This window comes from Scylla paramamosain, chromosome 13 (genome assembly GCF_035594125.1).
Source record: "Scylla paramamosain isolate STU-SP2022 chromosome 13, ASM3559412v1, whole genome shotgun sequence".
Classification (NCBI taxonomy): Eukaryota; Metazoa; Arthropoda; class Malacostraca; order Decapoda; family Portunidae; genus Scylla; species Scylla paramamosain.
The window spans coordinates 3,012,203-3,029,746 of NC_087163.1; the positions used below are offsets into that span (position 1 = coordinate 3,012,203).

Consider the following 17,544-nt stretch of genomic DNA (forward strand, 5'->3'; position numbering starts at 1 on the left):
AAAGTCAAAACTTATTGTGGTTTCACTTTCTTTGCTGAAAATGACAGTGTTGCATATTTTACCTCATACAGTAGAACCTCATCCCCTCGTCCCCCCCCCCCAAAAAAAAAAAAAGGAAATAAATAAAAATATAAAGTAAGTTAAGCGGTGTTTTTCGCACTGAGTGTCTTGTTTAGTTCAGTGAGCAACATACTCCACTCATGTTCATGATTACGGTCTGAGGTGAATCAACTTTCCATAAAAATATTCTCAGTTTATTCATAAATAATATTTTATAATAAATACAGTATTAGCACAATGCAGTAGTATGTATCTAAATATACAGTATCAGTATTTACGGAACCATGGGAGAGGATTGCCGTCAAGTAAACATATCTATGAGAAAAAGAGGTGTTCTTAAAAGTGAATACCTGTATTAGCTTCAAAAAGGGAATTATGTTACAGAAGTGTTCTATAATCTCCATTTATAGTATTTTAAATATATCACGGAGCAATCATCTGGGTATGGAACTTTTGGTAACATACAGAGGTGGAAGCCTAGTGACTCATGGGGGAGACAGAGATGAGGCTAGCATGAAGAGCTGAATTCACGAAACTCATACATAAATACTAGTAAAGAAAGTTGTGGTATGAGGGACTTTCGTCATGAAATACTAAATATAAGAAACGATTATGAAATCACATTAAAAGTCTAAGCATGAAATAATGAATCTAAGGTAGTTATGAAGCTACTACTAGAAAAAGTAAATGAACAAAGAAATAGAAAAGCCTAGGATGAAGGTCATTACGAGAAAAGTAAATAAGTGAAAAAAGAGGATAGAAGCCCAGCCGATTAGGTAGAATATAAATTACGAATAAATAAAGAAATAAAAGCTTACCATGAAGGTTATTATGAGAAAAGTAAATAAATGAAGAAATAGGAAAGAAACTTAGCCGATTGGAATATAAATTACGAAAGCTTTACATAATAACTATGCTTTGCTTTAGAAACAGCGATAATAAACCTGGTATTGGTAAGGTTTTTACATTTGGCTTAGTGTGGGAAAGGCTGCACATTTCATCATGACATATTTAACCCTTTCATTGCAATTATCGTCATTTTGTAATATTCCAAACACTAAAAGACTGTTCACGTGTTCATGCTGGAGGTGAGAATAGAAGATTAATTTTCTTTTCCAGCCAATAGAACAATGAGACCGAAGTAAGAAAATTGTCCAAAAAGCTACAAGTAATTGTGTGAAAATATTCCAGCAGTGAAAAGATTAATAAAAGTTGAATTGTTGTCCCATGTGATTCGTATCATCAACATGTGTTTGCCGTCAAAATCCAGCCAAACAACGCCTGTGTAAGCTTTTGTTGCCTCGTCTTTCTTGCATCGCGGAATTTCGTTTTCGTTTTCTCCCTTTCTCATGGAGCGCCACTGAACAATTTATTTTTAATGTCATAAACCTATTTGTTTATTTAAGTGTAGTCATGGAGCATCATTTGAGTCGACAGATGATAAGCACGCGTCACTGGAGGTCTCTTCAAGGGTAATGTCCCGCGTGTCACCAGCAGGCGCCGTGATGAGTTAGTGCGCCTCGCCAGCCATTGCCAGGGAGGGAGATGCGGACAGGCGAGGGGCGGATCGTGGTGGGTCGTGGCAGGCCGGCGGTCACGGGGCAGAGGATGGCTGAAGCAGGGAGGTCAGGCATTAGTTAAAACATTCACGTAGTGGAATCTGATGGTGATGGCATAACAGATTTTACTGCTATTATTTATCTATTTATTTATTTTACTATTTTATTTTTTATTTATTATCACCACCAAATTTACCGTAGTTTATTATACAGTGAATTGAAGAGTAACAAAGTACGAAGGCGCTTAGTTATTTATGAAGACTATTAAGTGAAAGGTCTACGGAAAGGTTTAAAGGAGAGACAATTACTCATTACAATTATTAATATCAGGAGTAAGTACGTAAAGGGTGATGCATTAGATAAGATTGCTTTGCGAAGAGACTAACAGGGGAGACTGAAAAACTTACTGAACCAGAGGGTGAGTGAAGTGTGGTGCGTTCAAGCAAAGGTGACATGAGCTGGACGCGTAGGAATGGTGGACGAGATTGTAGTAATAGTATTGAAATTGCATCCAGTGATAGCATTTATATTGCATCTTACCCATCGAGGTGGTAGTGATGGTGGTGGTGGTGGTGGTGGTGGTGATGGTGGTGGTGGGTGTCTACATTGCGTCTGTTGCTGTCCGTCTGTCTGTCCTGTGTTGTTTCGTCTGTATATTAAAAAATTCGTCTTTCTTTTACAGCTTTCATCTCACATTTACCCAATTTTTAAAGTATCTCGATTTTTCTTCGTCATTCGTCAATTTTTTTTTCATTATTTTCCTTAAAAATATTGATTTGTCACTTATTTCTGACAGTCATTCACACACTTCCATTGAAAAATTCTAGTTCACAAAATACTACAAGATTAGACACTTTCCAAAATGCAGCTGTTCTGGATTCAGTCACGTCATTCCTGCTACTACTCTATTACTGGGAGAACATAGAGTAGCGAGGAGTCTCCTGTAGCACCTTTCCCCTCGTCTGAAGTGGTCTGATGTCAGTGTTTTGCGTGAAAGTCTCGGCGCACTATCATGGTGGTCGTTGCGTCGCGGTCATAGTCTGGCCCTGGATCACGCAGCGCTTTGAGATGGCTGAGGCGCGGCTGTTTATGGCACTTGTGGTCATGGTGAGAAAAGCTGCTTCATCGTTACGCCATTCAGGTTTTGGAGATTGTTTCCCCGCCACTCTCTCTCTCTCTCTCTCTCTCTCTCTCTCTCTCTCTCTCTCTCTCTCTCTCTCTCTCTCTCTCTCAAGAAAATACTTTAGGAGGTTTTTTCCCACTCCCTGAAGCACTGATTAGCAGATAAGTGGGGTGTGCTCGTCCCCCAGTCAAGGTTAATGTGTGTATGATTGAGTAGCATCTCACACACTGCTCTATCTGTTACGCTGCATTACAGTAATGTGTGTGTGTGTGTGTGTGTGTGTGTGTGTGTGTGTGTGTGTGTGTGTGTGTGTGTGTGTGTGTGTGTGTGTGTGTGTGTGTATGTGTTTGTAAGAGTTCTCTCTTGAAAATGCTAAGAACCAGTGATGCGCAACACAAAACAGTCTTAAGAAAATGACTGGATGGGAGTAAATATAACCTAACAGTTGCGTGTTCTCAACGATTAACAATAAGTTGCATTCACACAGCATAATAAATCTGCGGAAGGAAAGTTGCCCTCTCCCCTCGTACCCCTTCCTCTCCCCTACCACTTCCAAAGCAAGTATCACAGCGCATGTAGCAAAAGACTCAGCAGCCCTTGAAGCAAATCCTTACGAGCCTTATTCTGCCTGCCGGTAGTATCTGGGTCTGAACCGCCTGAAGCCGAGTCGTCGCCTCCTGCCGGGCCTCCTGCGCCTGAGTGGGATGTCGTCGTAGTAGTAGTCGAGGGACGTGTAGGGATTCAGCACCTGGTGGCCGAAGTGTGGAGGGCAAGCAATTAACGTGGAAAAAATAAGGAGTAGAAAAAAATAAGAATTAGATCTTAAGTGTTTTCGTCATTAGCGTGATACCACGATGAAAAGTGCACATGAAACACACACAGACACACAACGCCTTTTCTTCATCTGTCCCTCCTTTATTTCAACCTGATGGCACCACTGTCATCTCATCTATCTCTGAAGCCGAATTCTTTGCTCAAACATTTGCTTAAAACTCAACCTTGGATGATTCAGGGCTTGTTCCTCTCTCTCCTCCACCATCCAACTATCTCATGTCTCCCATTAAGATTCTTTCTAATGATGTTTTTCCATGCAATCGCTGGCTTTAACCTCGGAAGACTTATGGACCTGATGGTCTCTTTAACGTAAGAAAAATAAATAAATAAATAAACGTATACACACCCGGTGGGGAAGCGTCGGGGGACCGTATACAGGGATGGGGGACTGCACGCCGTACACAGGCTGAAGGGTGGCGCTTGTTGGAGGCTGATAACTGTACCCAGCCTGAACAGGAGCCTTGTATTCTGGAGTCGGAGCCTTGTACTCAGGTTCCGGAGCCTTGTAATCCGTGTCGGGGTACACAGTAGGGTCAGGCATGTAGGGAGAGTCGTGCCCCTTGTTATGCACTGCTCCATACGTAGCTACCTGGGGAGGGTGAGCACTGACAACCTTGTACTTAATGTCGTACTCTGGTTCCTCGTAGCTTGATGCAGGTGGCGCCTTGTACTCAGGTTCAGGCGCCTTGTATTCAGGTTCTGGCGCCTTGTACTCAGGTTCTGGCGCCTTGTACTCAGGTTCAGGCGCCTTGTACTCAGGTTCTGGAGCCTTGTATTGTGTTTTGGGAGGAGTGTAGTCGTAACCTGCAGGTTCCTTATGCTCGTCGTAGCTGGATTTCGGCGGTGCCTTGTACTCTGGCTCAGGTGCCTTGTACGCTGGTTCAGGTGCCTTGTACTCGGGCTCAGGAGCCTTGTATGCTGGTTCTGGTGCCTTATACTCTGGTTCGGGTGCCTTATACGCTGGCTCAGGGGCCTTGTATGATGTCTTGGGGGGAGTGTAGTCGTAGCCCTCCTTTGGTTCCTCGTAGCTGGACTTAGGTGGAGCCTTGTACTCTGGTTCAGGGGCCTTGTACGCTGGCTCAGGTGCCTTGTACTCTGGCTCGGGTGCCTTGTATGCTGGTTCCGGCGCCTTGTACGATGTTTTCGGAGGGGTGTAGTCGTAGCCTTCCTTGGGCTCCTCGTAACTCGACTTGGGTGGTGCCTTGTACGCTGGCTCAGGTGCCTTGTACTCAGGTTCCGGCGCCTTATATGCTGGCTCTGGAGCTTTGTATGCTGGTTCTGGTGCCTTGTATGATGACCCCGGGGCTTCATAACTGGACTTGGGTGGCGTGTAGTCATATCCTTCCTTGGGTGCGTCGTAACTGGATTTGGGAGGGCTGTAGTCGTCCTTGGGTGCGTCGTAACTGGATTTAGGTGGGCTGTAGTCGTCCTTGGGTGCGTCGTAACTGGATTTAGGTGGGCTGTAGTCGTCCTTGGGTGCGTCGTAACTAGATTTAGGTGGTGTGTAGTCGTAACCTCCCTTAGGCGCGTCGTAACTGGACTTGGGAGGGCTGTAGTCGTCCTTGGGTGCGTCGTAACTGGATTTAGGTGGGCTGTAGTCGTCCTTGGGAGCGTCATAACTGGATTTGGGTGGGCTGTAGTCGTCCTTGGGTGCGTCGTAACTAGATTTAGGTGGTGTGTAGTCGTAACCTCCCTTAGGCGCGTCGTAACTGGACTTGGGAGGGCTGTAGTCGTCCTTGGGTGCGTCATAACTGGATTTGGGTGGGCTGTAGTCGTCCTTGGGTGCGTCGTAACTAGATTTAGGTGGTGTGTAGTCGTAACCTCCCTTAGGTGCGTCGTAACTGGACTTGGGAGGGCTGTAGTCGTCCTTGGGAGCGTCATAACTGGATTTGGGTGGGCTGTAGTCGTCCTTGGGAGCGTCATAGCTTGACTTCGGTGGTGTGTAGTCGTAACCTTCCCTAGGCGCGTCGTAACTTGATTTGGGTGGGCTATAGTCGTCCTTGGGAGCGTCGTAGCTTGATTTCGGAGGGCTGTAGTCGTCCTTGGGCGCATCATAGCTAGACTTTGGTGGTGTGTAGTCGTAGCCTTCTTTGGGTGCGTCGTAACTTGATTTGGGTGGGCTGTAGTCGTCCTTAGGCGCGTCGTAGCTCGACTTGGGAGGGCTGTAGTCGTCCTTGGGTGCGTCGTAACTGGACTTTGGTGGTGTGTAGTCGTAACCTTCCTTAGGCGCGTCGTAACTTGACTTCGGTGGACTGTAATCATCCTTGGGTGCGTCATAACTGGATTTAGGAGGGCTGTAGTCGTCCTTGGGTGCGTCGTAACTGGACTTTGGTGGTGTGTAGTCGTAACCTCCCTTAGGCGCGTCGTAACTGGACTTGGGAGGACTGTAATCATCTTTGGGTGCGTCGTAACTGGATTTAGGAGGGCTGTAGTCGTCCTTGGGTGCGTCGTAACTGGACTTTGGTGGTGTGTAGTCGTAACCTCCCTTAGGCGCATCGTAACTTGACTTCGGTGGACTGTAATCATCTTTGGGCGCGTCGTAGCTTGACTTGGGTGGGCTGTAGTCGTCCTTTGGCGAGTCATAACTGGACTTAGGTGGTGTGTAGTCGTAACCATCCTTAGGTGCGTCGTAGCTTGATTTGGGTGGGCTGTAGTCGTCCTTGGGTGAGTCATAACTGGACTTTGGCGGGCTGTAGTCGTAACCATCCTCGTCATAGCTTGACTTCGGCGGGTTGTAGCTGTAACCCTCCTTGGGCGGGACATAGTGACCATATTCATACTCGGGGACAAAGGTCACGTCCTCTGAGTAAGGCGTGGTAACCCTGGGCACGTAGCCAGGCCTCATGGTGGTGGAGTAGGAGGGGTCACGGATGTTGTAGCCGCGGTAATGTGTCGGCGGCACGTACTTCGTCTCCGCTTTTGGGGCCACGTACGCTGTGTCCACGTGGGGGGGGATGTAGGCTGATTCTGTTTTGGGAGCTACGTAGGCTGACTCGACCTTAGGGGCTACATAGGCTGACTCGACCTTAGGGGCTACATAAGCTGACTCAACTTTTGGGGCCACATAAGCTGACTCAACTTTTGGCGCCACATATGCTGACTCAACTTTTGGGGCCACATAAGCTGACTCAACGTGCGGTGCTACGTATGCTGACTCCACTTTCGGGGCCACATAAGCTGACTCCACTTTTGGCGCCACGTAATCCGCCTTCGGTGCCTCATAAGAAGTCGCTGCCTTGGGTTCCTGATAGGTGGACTCAGGGGCCTTGTATGCCGTCTTGGGGGGCAGGTACCGGTACCCTGAGGAGGGGGGATCATAGGAGTATCCCCCTTGAGGCGCTTCGTAATACGTCGGTGCAGGATTATCATACCCTTGCGATCTTGGGAGAGGACTGGAGTGTGGCAGGATGGGAGGGAAGTGCACCTGGTGGTCGTGGTGGTCGTGGTCGTGGTGGTCATGATCGTGATGTCCTCCTCCTCCTAACTTGTCCGCCGCCCTTCGTTTCCTGACGGGCGAGGCGCTGTTTCTGTTCTCGTCGAAGGTGTTGACATCAGGGAATCCAAGCTCAGAGGGAGTCTTCCTTTCGATCCTGGTTGTGAATATGTCTTCATCAAAGCCTGCTTGAGGGAACCCGACCTGCCCGGCGTCCAGAGTGATGGGGCCGCCCCCGAACGCCAAGTTGTCGCCGAGGGTTCCTACTGCCGCCAGGGAGGCCACACACACGGCCGCCGCCCACCACCGCTCCTGCAACACCACACACTACATACCACATGAACCGCACACACACACACACACACACACACACACACACACACACACACACACACACACACACACACACACCAATCAGGAACCAGTCATTGTCCACCACAGCTGTAATTAAGCTGTACAATCACCACCAGCCTAACTCGTCCTCGCAATGAAATTCACGTCACTCACAAAGACATGCACACCTCGCCGCCATTACTGAGGAGAAACTCTTCCATTTTCTCGTCGTCAGCATCTATTATGGTCTCGTTAAAAAAATCTACCGAGGCGACCACCATTATCTTGTTTGTTCGTGGTCTGTGTGTGTGTGTGTGTGTGTGTGTGTGTGTTTTAATGAAGTACCGTAGCGAAAAAACGGTCGTGAGTGTGTTTGATGGACCAGTGATGTGCGGCGCGTGTCTATAGGCAGTGAAAGCCGCGGAGGGAACAGTGGTGTGTGCGGTTAACAGCTCCTCGAACGGCGACCACACACACACACATACATACACCATCTTCCTCCTTCCCTTCCTTCTATCTCCATTGCCTTCCCCCCCTCATGCACTCCCTCCCTCACCACCACTCAACACCACCTACACCACTTCGCGGGACCGCCCAAAAACCATCATGCGTTCACTTTTTCGTCGAAGTCTTAACGAACGCACTTCCTCTCACTTTCGAACTAACAGATGTCGGTGTCACTGCGCGAGGCTCCGAGCATATGGCATCTTTTATGGTATAATTTGTTCGCCAGCCACTCAGAGATGAATCCATGGTGACTGGTAAAGAATAACACGAAGAAAGATAATGAAGTGCATTAATCTGATTGCATGTCCTTGGCTGCACACAAAATTATATAAGAACTGCTCGTCAGCCATCTTGTGTGAGGCAGATTATGAAGACCGCAAGAGAGAGAGAGAGAGAAAGAGAGAGTCTTCCTCGGACCTAACCTAATTGAATGGTATTTCCCGAAGGAAGTTAGTTGTCGTTAGCTTTACTTAGCCAGCCAGCTAAGTAAGTCGCCGCCAGCTGAAGAACACGGCACCTCTGTTTCTATAGCCGGTGAAAGATGAAAGAAGGAATATATGAAAATGGCGAAATGCAGTGAATATAACATGAAGGGAAAGAAAAGAATGAAATAATTACGAAGAGGAAGAAGAAGGAATGAAGAGAAGGGGAGAGGAAGAAGAGAATGTATTAAGAAGAGGAAGTAATCTATTAAGGGAAGGGAGATAGAAGAATACTTGAAGAAATGAAAGAAGAGAAAATATGTGAAGAGAAGAAAGAGAAAAGGAATAGAGTATAGGTAAAGGAGGTAAATTAAAGAATGTAAAAATGAGACAAGACAGGAATGAAGTTTGTAAGAGGAAGCGTGATGCAAAGGGAATCACCACCTGTGCTCCTTCTTTTTACCTGGATAATTTTCGACGGTGCATTTTTTTCACTGGATTATTAACATACTTTGCATCATTTTTCCCTCGTTAATTTCCACGTTGATATTTTTTCTCCCGTGAGCTGCGCATGACCGTGGCCTTCCCTTGATTTACATAAAACTAAGTGGCGTCTCTTTTTTTCCTTGTTATCTTGAGGTTAAAAACTGTGATCACTTTACGGTGACGGAGGGAAAGTGAGCCAGCCATTACCTCCGCCACTCCGCGCCAAGGCTGCGAGTGGCGAGGCGAGGGAGGGAGGGGGAGGGAGCACCGCCATCCCCACCTCCGCCAGACAGGTCTTCACGCATATGCTGTTGATACTACTACTATTACTACTACTACTACTACTATTACTACTTCTACAATCTCGTACCTGAACAGAAACTAATTAGTACAAAACCTCACGTCTCTCCATATCTACTACTGTAACAACAATAACAACTACTACTACTACTACTACTACTACTACCGCCACCACCACTACCAATACCACCACCACCACCACAACTGCACCCAGCACAGCCAGCCAGTCATTACAACCACAAAATCATCCCCACCGCCGCTAATTCTATCCGGGAGCAAGATTTTTTTTTCTTTTTCTTTTTTTTTTTACACTGCCCTCCGCTATTTATTATTAATCACAGTCTTGTTAGCGGCCATTGATGCTCTGATGTTACGGGCGTCAGCGGCGGCGTCACCTGCGGGCTGCCATTAATTAGGTGGAGGTAATTATTGATTCTTTATTCCTCCACACCTGGATTTATTGTTGTAAGGTACGGAGTGTGTTATTGATGTTATTTTTTTATTTATTTATTGATTAGAGGCAGTTCTTGTTATTTTTTTATCTTTTTTTAATGTTTGGGCGTCGTTAGGTCAGTGTTGTTATGGAATTTTGTTCTAATTATTTTTTTTTTATTTTGACTCGTGTTTTACTGGTTAACTTTTTTTTTATCTCATTTTATTTTTTTTTTGTGTTTATTTTCCTATTAACATTTACATTTTTCTTTCCGTGCTTCTTCTGCGTCCCACCTCTTCCTTCCTCTTCATGTGGCAGTGCGTGGGTTTCCATTTTCTGTGCGTTTATCATTTTTATTATTGCTCATCATCTCGCGCTCTTGTCTTCGAGTCGCGAGGTCCTGTCCAATGTTCTCCCGCCTTACACCACAACACGTTCCATTGGCTCGCTGTTATTTCATCTTTGCTCTGGGCGGGGGGTGTTGGGTTCCTCCTCCTCCTCCTCCTCCTCCTCCTCCTCCTCCTCCTCCTCCTCCTCCTCCTCCTCCCTGTGGCGTGCTGTGGGCCAATCATCGCAAAGGAACGTATATCATGTGCGTGAGATTACCTGACCGCCTTATTTCCTCCTCCTCTTCTTCTTCTTCTTCTTCTTCTTCTTCTTCTTCTTCTTCTTTTTCTTCTTCTTCTTTTTCTTCTTCTTTTCTTCTTGTTCGCTACGTCGGTTGTTTTCTATCCATGAGTCATTCTTTTTTTTTCTTCTTCATTGTCACCAGTTGCTTTCACTCATTCTTCTTCTTCTTCTTCTTCTTCTTCTTCTTCTTCTTCTTCTTCTTCTTCTTCTTCTTCTCCTCCTCCTCCTCCTCCTCCTCCTCCTCCTCCTCCTCCTCCTCCTCCTCCTCCTCCTCCTCCTCCTCCTCCTCCCTCCACCCAACACCCACATACCTCACATTTCTCTCCTATGACACCCTCTCTCCCTCTCTCTCCGTCCCCACCCTCTCCCCTGGTTTCCTCTCGCCGCACAGCCTCCCCGCGGGGCGCATTACATTAGCCAAACTCCTCCAAGGCAACACTGACCCTCTAATATGTTTGCCTCAACCCGCCCCGAGTGAGAGACACTGAGGACCTCAAGACAAATTTAAAACGTGATTCTTGTGTCTCGTTTTCTATGACTTGGATTTTACGAGTCTTGAAAACGAAGTGTGCGTGTTTTTGTTTACTAATGTTGTGATAGTGAAAAGTAATGATAATAATGAAAGTAGGCTAGTTTGTGAAGAGAGGGGTGGTTTACTCGTAAATTAAGATAAATAGGAACGTTCTGTATTTAATTTGGCGTGACGAGCTATTAAAGACGTGCATGAGGGAGTGGGGAGTGCAGAGCGAGACTAACAGCAGTAATTGAGAGTGAGGGAAGCTGTAATGGTGGGGTGAACGACGCGCTGTTGTGACTGCACGCCAGGAGGAAGTGGAAATATGAATGGCAGGAGTGATGTGAGGTGGCTTGGTGAATGAATGAATGGTGTGAGTGAGGATATTGCTGATACTACTGCTATTACCACCACCACCACCACCACCCTACCACTGCTACCACCACTACAAGAACTACTGCTACTGCTACTGCTACTACTACTACCACTACTACTACTACTACTACTACTACTACTACTACTACTACTTGACAAATATATGCAGAAAATAGAAAAATCACGATACGATATGTCAGATATATAATAACTCTTTTCTCCTCCTCCTCCTCCTCCTCCTCCTCCTCCTCCTCCTCCTCCTCCTCCTCCTCCTCCTCCAAGGATGTTTTGAGTCCAGCCACCGCAAGGTCGCCTAAACACGGGGGTCGCTTCTATTACACCCCCTACCCCCCTCACCTCCCCTCACCACCTTCACCTCCCGGACACACCCTCCCCTCACTCGCACGCCCTCCATGCACTCTCCCCTTCACCACTTCCTCACCCTGTCACCACACCTCACACCCTCACACTTACTCTCACTTGCGTCTCCCCTTCAGGTGTGTCCAGTGGAGCCATGAGCCATTAATCACGTGACAGGTGTGTGAAAGGGTGAGTTTTCAAGTGTCTTTTAAACTTGCCTTGAAGACGTGATGGTGGTCAGTGGATGGATGTGATTGAAAGGTGTTGGTTGAAGGATGCAAGCGTGTGGCAGGTGAAAAGTATGCTTAGTAAGTGTGTGGCAGGTGGAAAAGAGGAGGTGCTGTGGAAATATGTGGATGTTTGGGGAGAATGAGTGTCTTGGGGGAAGAGGGAAATATGTGAAGTGGAATCTGGTCATCTTCATATGCAAACTGAGCATTATTTTTATTTTTGTTTTGTTGTTGTTGTTGGAGGAGGAGGAGGAGGAGGAGGAGGAGGGAAAATCAAAGGACACTTGTCGTTTTCTTACTGTTGATGTTTAAGACCAAAATGTTGAGGCAAATGGTAGACCACTCACGCCTCGGACATGACATGGGCGAGCATACCAAGAGATGCACCACATGATGAAGAGCTGACATGGACAAAAATACAGAAATAAAAAATACATACAAAATACTTACAAAATAAAATACAAAAATGAAAAAAAAAAAGAGAAAAAAACACATTAAGGTATTTTTTTTTTTTCTTTTTTTTTTTTTTGCAAAGGTGATGGTGAATTTAGTGTAAGTTTGTAAAGGGAGAGGAGTTCCGTGAAGAAATGCAAGCGGGGTGTGCCTGCAAAATTCCTGTATGTTTTATTTATTTATTTATTTATTTATTTGTAATGGAGATGCAAATGAGGTAACCTGGATAAATGGAGAGAAAAGGGTGATTTTTCAGTGAGATGTGCTGGGATGAATTAAGTAGGGGAGCATTTAAAGTGAAAATAAATAAAATAAATAAATAAATAAATCTGCAAAACTGAGGCGGAGGGAATAAAGATGACGGAGGAACAGCGAAGGAAGCTGTACACGAGAGGAGGACTCAATGACTTATTTATTGAAAGTTTACTGGAATTCACCTCAACTTGAACAAAATTTCGTGGCGCAAGTTTTGAGTATATTTTCGAAACACACCATTGAGTGATCGAGTCAAAAAAAAAAAATGACATGGAGAAATCGGTTTTGGAATAGAGCGGTGGATGAATGGAACAAACTCAACTATCAGGTTATGAGGGGCAAGTCAATATGGAGGCTCAAAAGATTAAACAGATTTATGGATGTGGAATAAATTGTAGCAGACAGATATACATTACACTGTACTAGAACTGCCACTTGTATTACGATGGAATTTTTTATTTGTTTATTGTTTTATTTTATCTATTTCATTTTCTTATGCACGTATTCTCATGTAAGCGCCTGTAGGTTTATAATTACACACTACAGTTGTCTAAAGTTACTAAGATTAATTAAGTGTCTCATTCTGCTATTAACAATCATAAGCGTAAAGAAAACATGTATAGCAATTACCTGTACATTCAGTTTATCGTATTATGGACCGCCTTGCACGCTCCTCCTTCACTTTGGCATCCAGTCCATCCCCTTCACTCACTTGCGTACAGTATATAATAGCATGGGAGTGAGTGTGCAAGATGGAGGGAGAGGAGAGAGAGAGAAAGAGACAATGTGGAAGAGGTAATGATTCCAACTGAAGGACTGTGTGGAGAGTGTGGATGCATTGCGTAAGGATGCGTGTGTGGATCTTGGCTGTTGTGTGGAGAGGTGGATGATGTATAGTCAGGGATGATATTCAGATTTGTGTTTGTGTCCCCTCATTTGATTAAGAAAATAAAGACTTGGAAGGATAAAGGAGCGCCATTGCAAAGACCATAACCCGAAATATCATCTGAATTAAAACTGAAACTCGAACTTGGGACATCCTGCGTAGTTATTATGTACTATAGCCTGTACACTCACGCCCAGCTGCTATAACTTAGAGAAGGGGAAAATAGAGACTTAAAAGAGTAAAGGAGTGCCGTTGCAAAGACTACACTCCGAAATATCATCTGATTTGAAGTAGGGCGGGGGTTCGAACTCGGGAGTCACTGTATTGAAATCAGACGCGTTACCACTGGACCACCGAGAGCCCTGTAATGGAGGAAGTGGAGGGAAGAATTGATACATACGATTACTGGTTGGGTTCTCACGGGTGTTTTGTCTTATTGGTGATGAATCCTTACCACGCAATCATTTGAGTCGAAAAAACACGCTTGAAAACTCTTAAAAACGCTCTTGAAAACACCTTTGAAAACCACAGCAAATTCTCTAGTGATAAAATGCCAAAACCTGCGAGGAACTGGCGGCATTGGTCTCGTCTTTCATCTCCCAGTGCACAGAACGCAGGCTAAATGGACAAAAATTTACGACACAAGCACTTTGTTGCTGTCCGTAAGTTACAGTCATGGCGTGGCGTTGGTGGCGGTGGTGGTTAAGGTGGTGGTTAAGGTGTAATGGCGTGTGTGGTGGTGGTTATGATAGCAGTGGAGAGGAACGCTGATGGTGGAGGAATGGACGATGACAGCTTTTGGTGGAGATAATGGTGGGAGTGGAAAAAGTGAAGGAGGAGAAGAGGGTGGGAGTAACAGACGATGTAATTCTCACCAGGACACGCGTCACCTCAAGAGAAAGGAGAGAAAAGCAGAGAATACCAATGAAATGAAACTCTGATAGAATTAATGGCGAGAAAGTGGAAAGCAAGAGAGAGCAACACGAAGCACAGGAAGGAAGCCATAATGATCACAAAACATACACATCTGGCGAGAGAGATACAAAAAAATTTCCTGCTAAATAAAGGGAAAAAAAGAGAAACTGATCATTGTGTGCGGTGTTTTTGGTGTGGGGAAGTCAAAGGAAACGCTTATATAGAAAGTACATGGTAAAGAAGAAAAGGTGAAAAGACTAGGCAATAAAGAGAGAAATGGCTAAACAAAACATTGACAAAAGTATAATTAACAGATAAAGAACAAGAGGATTAAAAAAAAAAAAGGAAGAGGAAAAATTTAAGGAAAATGTTCTTACAAAACCACATTATAAGAAAAAGTAAAAAGACCAAGCAGTGAAAAGATAAATGGCGAAACAAAAAAAAAAATATAAAACTACAATTAACAGACAGACAAGAGGATTGAAAAAAAAAAAGAAAGAGGAAAAAATGAAGGAAAACGCTTATACAAAAAACTAGACAATATACAAGAAAATATGAAAAGACCGAGTATTAAAAGAATAGCTAAATAAAGTATTGATAAAAAGTATAAATAACACAGAAAATGAGAAGATTAAAAGAAAAAAAATAGAAAACTGAGAAAATGATAAGAGGAGAACGCAAGTGAGTTAGCCGCAGTGGAAAAGTTATGCAAATAGTGGCTCCCATGGGATTTACATTCATATGCATACATTCCCGTGATTCAAGGCTACGTGTGGCCAGCAAAGCGGCGGCTGCTCACCCCAGGGAGAGACGCGGATCCTCCTCAAATCAGAGAACGTAGCACAGAATTTAATAACAATAATAATAATAATAAGAATAATAATAATAATAATAATAATAATAATAATAATAATGAAAGTGTTTTATCCGAGTTGCATTAGTTTAAGATGAAAGAGAGAAAAAAAGAATAAAAAAAGACTGCGAGGCTCAATGATGGCCTCAAATATTGTTCTTAAGGTGTATCAGATTATTACAATTACGAAATTTGAAGCACGAAAACTTGTAAAATGTCTTTCTCAAATTGCAAACTCGTAAAAAAAATAAATAAATAAAGTGAAAAATTGAATAAGGTAAAAATACACAAATAAATAAATAAAATAAAAGTAAAAACAAAACAAAACAAAAAATTTAAAATATATAAATTAATACTACACTTTTAACTCAATATATCCCATGCAGAAATCACACAACTTGAGCACACAGAGGTACCAGTAAGCACACACGAGGCAATCAATTACTTGCTCGTGTGTTAAAGAAGTAGTGAAGGAATCTAGCAGAACTTTTGACTCCAGATCATTTGAATATTACCATGTGAAGGGAAGGTGGTGTGTGTGGGGGGGGAGTGGGGGGGGGAGTTTAAAAGATAGATGGATAGGTAGGTAGGTAAGTAGAGAGAGAGAGAGAGAGGGCAAATGAAAAACGAGAGTTTGTGCAGGTGACGTATGTAAGAGTGGAACCTTAGCGTCAGGTGGTCAACAGCTGGTCTTCCTCCTCCTCCTCCTCCTCCTCCTCCTCCTCCTCCTCCTCCTCCTCCTCCTCCTCTTCCTCCTCTTCCTCCTCCTCCACTCTTTTCCGTCAGTCGTCAATTATTTTCACTTTTGTATCACTACTCTCATTTTCTTGTCCCTCTCATTCACTTGTATTCATTTCATTATTGTCTCCTCCTTGTCTCTGATCATTTATTATTATTTATTATTATCCTATTCTGTTATTTTCTGTTTGCTATACGTACACTTTCATTATTTTCTCTCATCACTCATTCTTGTTTGGGTTGTATCACACACACACACACACACACACACACACACACACACACACACACACACACTTCATTATATTTTGTCTCCTTGTCTGTCTGTCTACCTGTCTACCTATCTTCCTTCATGTCGCCCTGTCTGTTTTAGCTGTCATTCTGTATGTCTGGCTGGCTGGGTCTCTCTCTCTCTCTCTCTCTCTCTCTCTCTCTCTCTCTCTCTCTCTCTCTCTCTCTCTCTCTCTCTCTCTCTCTCTCTCTCTCTCTCTCTCTCTCTCTCTGGAACACCGCCACTAACCATGATCTGAAGAAGACGTTGACGAGGTGCTCCTGCCGACTTGCGTCCTTCAAGTTCACCAGCACACAAGATTGAAGAGTCTCCTCAGAGCCTCTCAAAGTCACTAAGTATTAACACACACGATGCATAAAACACTGTATATAATCCTCTATTTTCCTCTATGGGTTCTTCTAAGTCAGCGTTCGATTGGGTCTTCTGCAGGAGTTCGGTGCCTCCCGCTCGTTTTCTTTACCTCCTTCTCGTTGTCACTAGCCCCTGCTCCTGCCGCTCTCCTTCAGGGACGCGCCGCTTGCCGCACTGAGTCGCTAGGGGCGCTTATTTGCGTTATATACCTGGGCGTGGAGTGGAGCGAGGCTGTGAAGGCGGCGGGGACGGGGGCGGGGCGGGGCGGCCAGGTGAGAGGGAGGGCGGGACGAGTGTCTGAAGGAGAGTGACAGGGAGAGAGGGAACCGAGGAGGCGACAGTGATTAAGGTAATGGATTAAGAAGTGGTGAAGGGGGCGTCCGCTGGTGGTCTTAGGGTGTTCAGGTGAAGGTTTGTGCGGTGGATTGAGGGCCAGTGCACGGGTGTGTGGCTGGCGGGTGGTAGATGTGTGGCTGGGTGCTTGTGGGTATCAAGATGGGTCGATGAGGTGTGTGTGTGGATTGTAGGTACTTCATTTGTAGTGTGTGTGTGTGTTTGTGTGTGTGTGCTATTTCTGTCTGGCTGTTTGTGTGTCATTGTATACCTGTCTTTCTGTCTGGTCCGCTGGTTGAGTGACTGTCCATCTGTTTATGGAGCTGTGACTGTCTGCCTCTTTGCCTGTCTTCTTTCTATCGGCATGGACGCATAAGACGAACATACTTTCCATTTCCAAGACTACGGTAATATGACGAGACAACCCTGATCAGAAATTGAGTAACCCGCATTTTTCTCCACGGTACTTGTGTTTCCCTCTGATCTACTTTAAGCCCTCATATTAACTAGCAGTCTTGTAACCCGACCACTGATAGAGATTCACAGGATTGATGGAAGATGCTAAACACAGTAGAAGTAAGAATGGTATGTCTACTTGAATATTGGCAATGACTGTACACATCGTTATGAATTATTGCCTTCTGTAGATTCAGTAGATAAAGATGGTAAAGGTAAAGTTGGGGGGCACACGCTATAGCTACGTGTGACCCGACGCTTATCTCCGTCTTTGAGCTTATAGTGGATGATAAGGTGAAAAAAATGCCACTGAGTTACTGATGTGTACTGATGTATATTAGAGAAAAAAAAAACTCGATAAGTAGAAGATAAGGTGAAATACGTCCAAAAAAACAAAAGCATGATCCATAGTA

At 44.7% G+C, this 17,544-nt stretch overlaps 1 protein-coding gene across 1 annotated transcript; it reads right to left on the reverse strand.

The window, feature by feature from the left end:
* Positions 1 to 240: 240 nt before the first annotated feature.
* On the reverse strand, positions 241 to 17,337 carry LOC135106331 (uncharacterized). Its single transcript, XM_064015245.1, has 4 exons — positions 16,220 to 17,337; positions 3,923 to 7,321; positions 3,357 to 3,490; positions 241 to 1,672 (listed from the first exon to the last, which is right to left on the reverse strand). The coding sequence occupies exons 1-3, from the start codon at positions 16,220 to 16,222 to the stop codon at positions 3,362 to 3,364; spliced, it is 3,531 nt and encodes a 1,176-aa protein (XP_063871315.1). The 5' UTR covers positions 16,223 to 17,337; the 3' UTR covers positions 241 to 1,672; positions 3,357 to 3,361.
* Between the last annotated feature and the right edge of the window lie 207 nt (positions 17,338 to 17,544).

Coding starts and splice junctions, on each gene's coding strand:
- LOC135106331 (XM_064015245.1), bottom strand. Junction 3,491..3,922: donor CCCCGACGCTTCCCCACCGG/GTGTGTATACGT, acceptor TTCGGCCACCAG/GTGCTGAATCCCTACACGTC.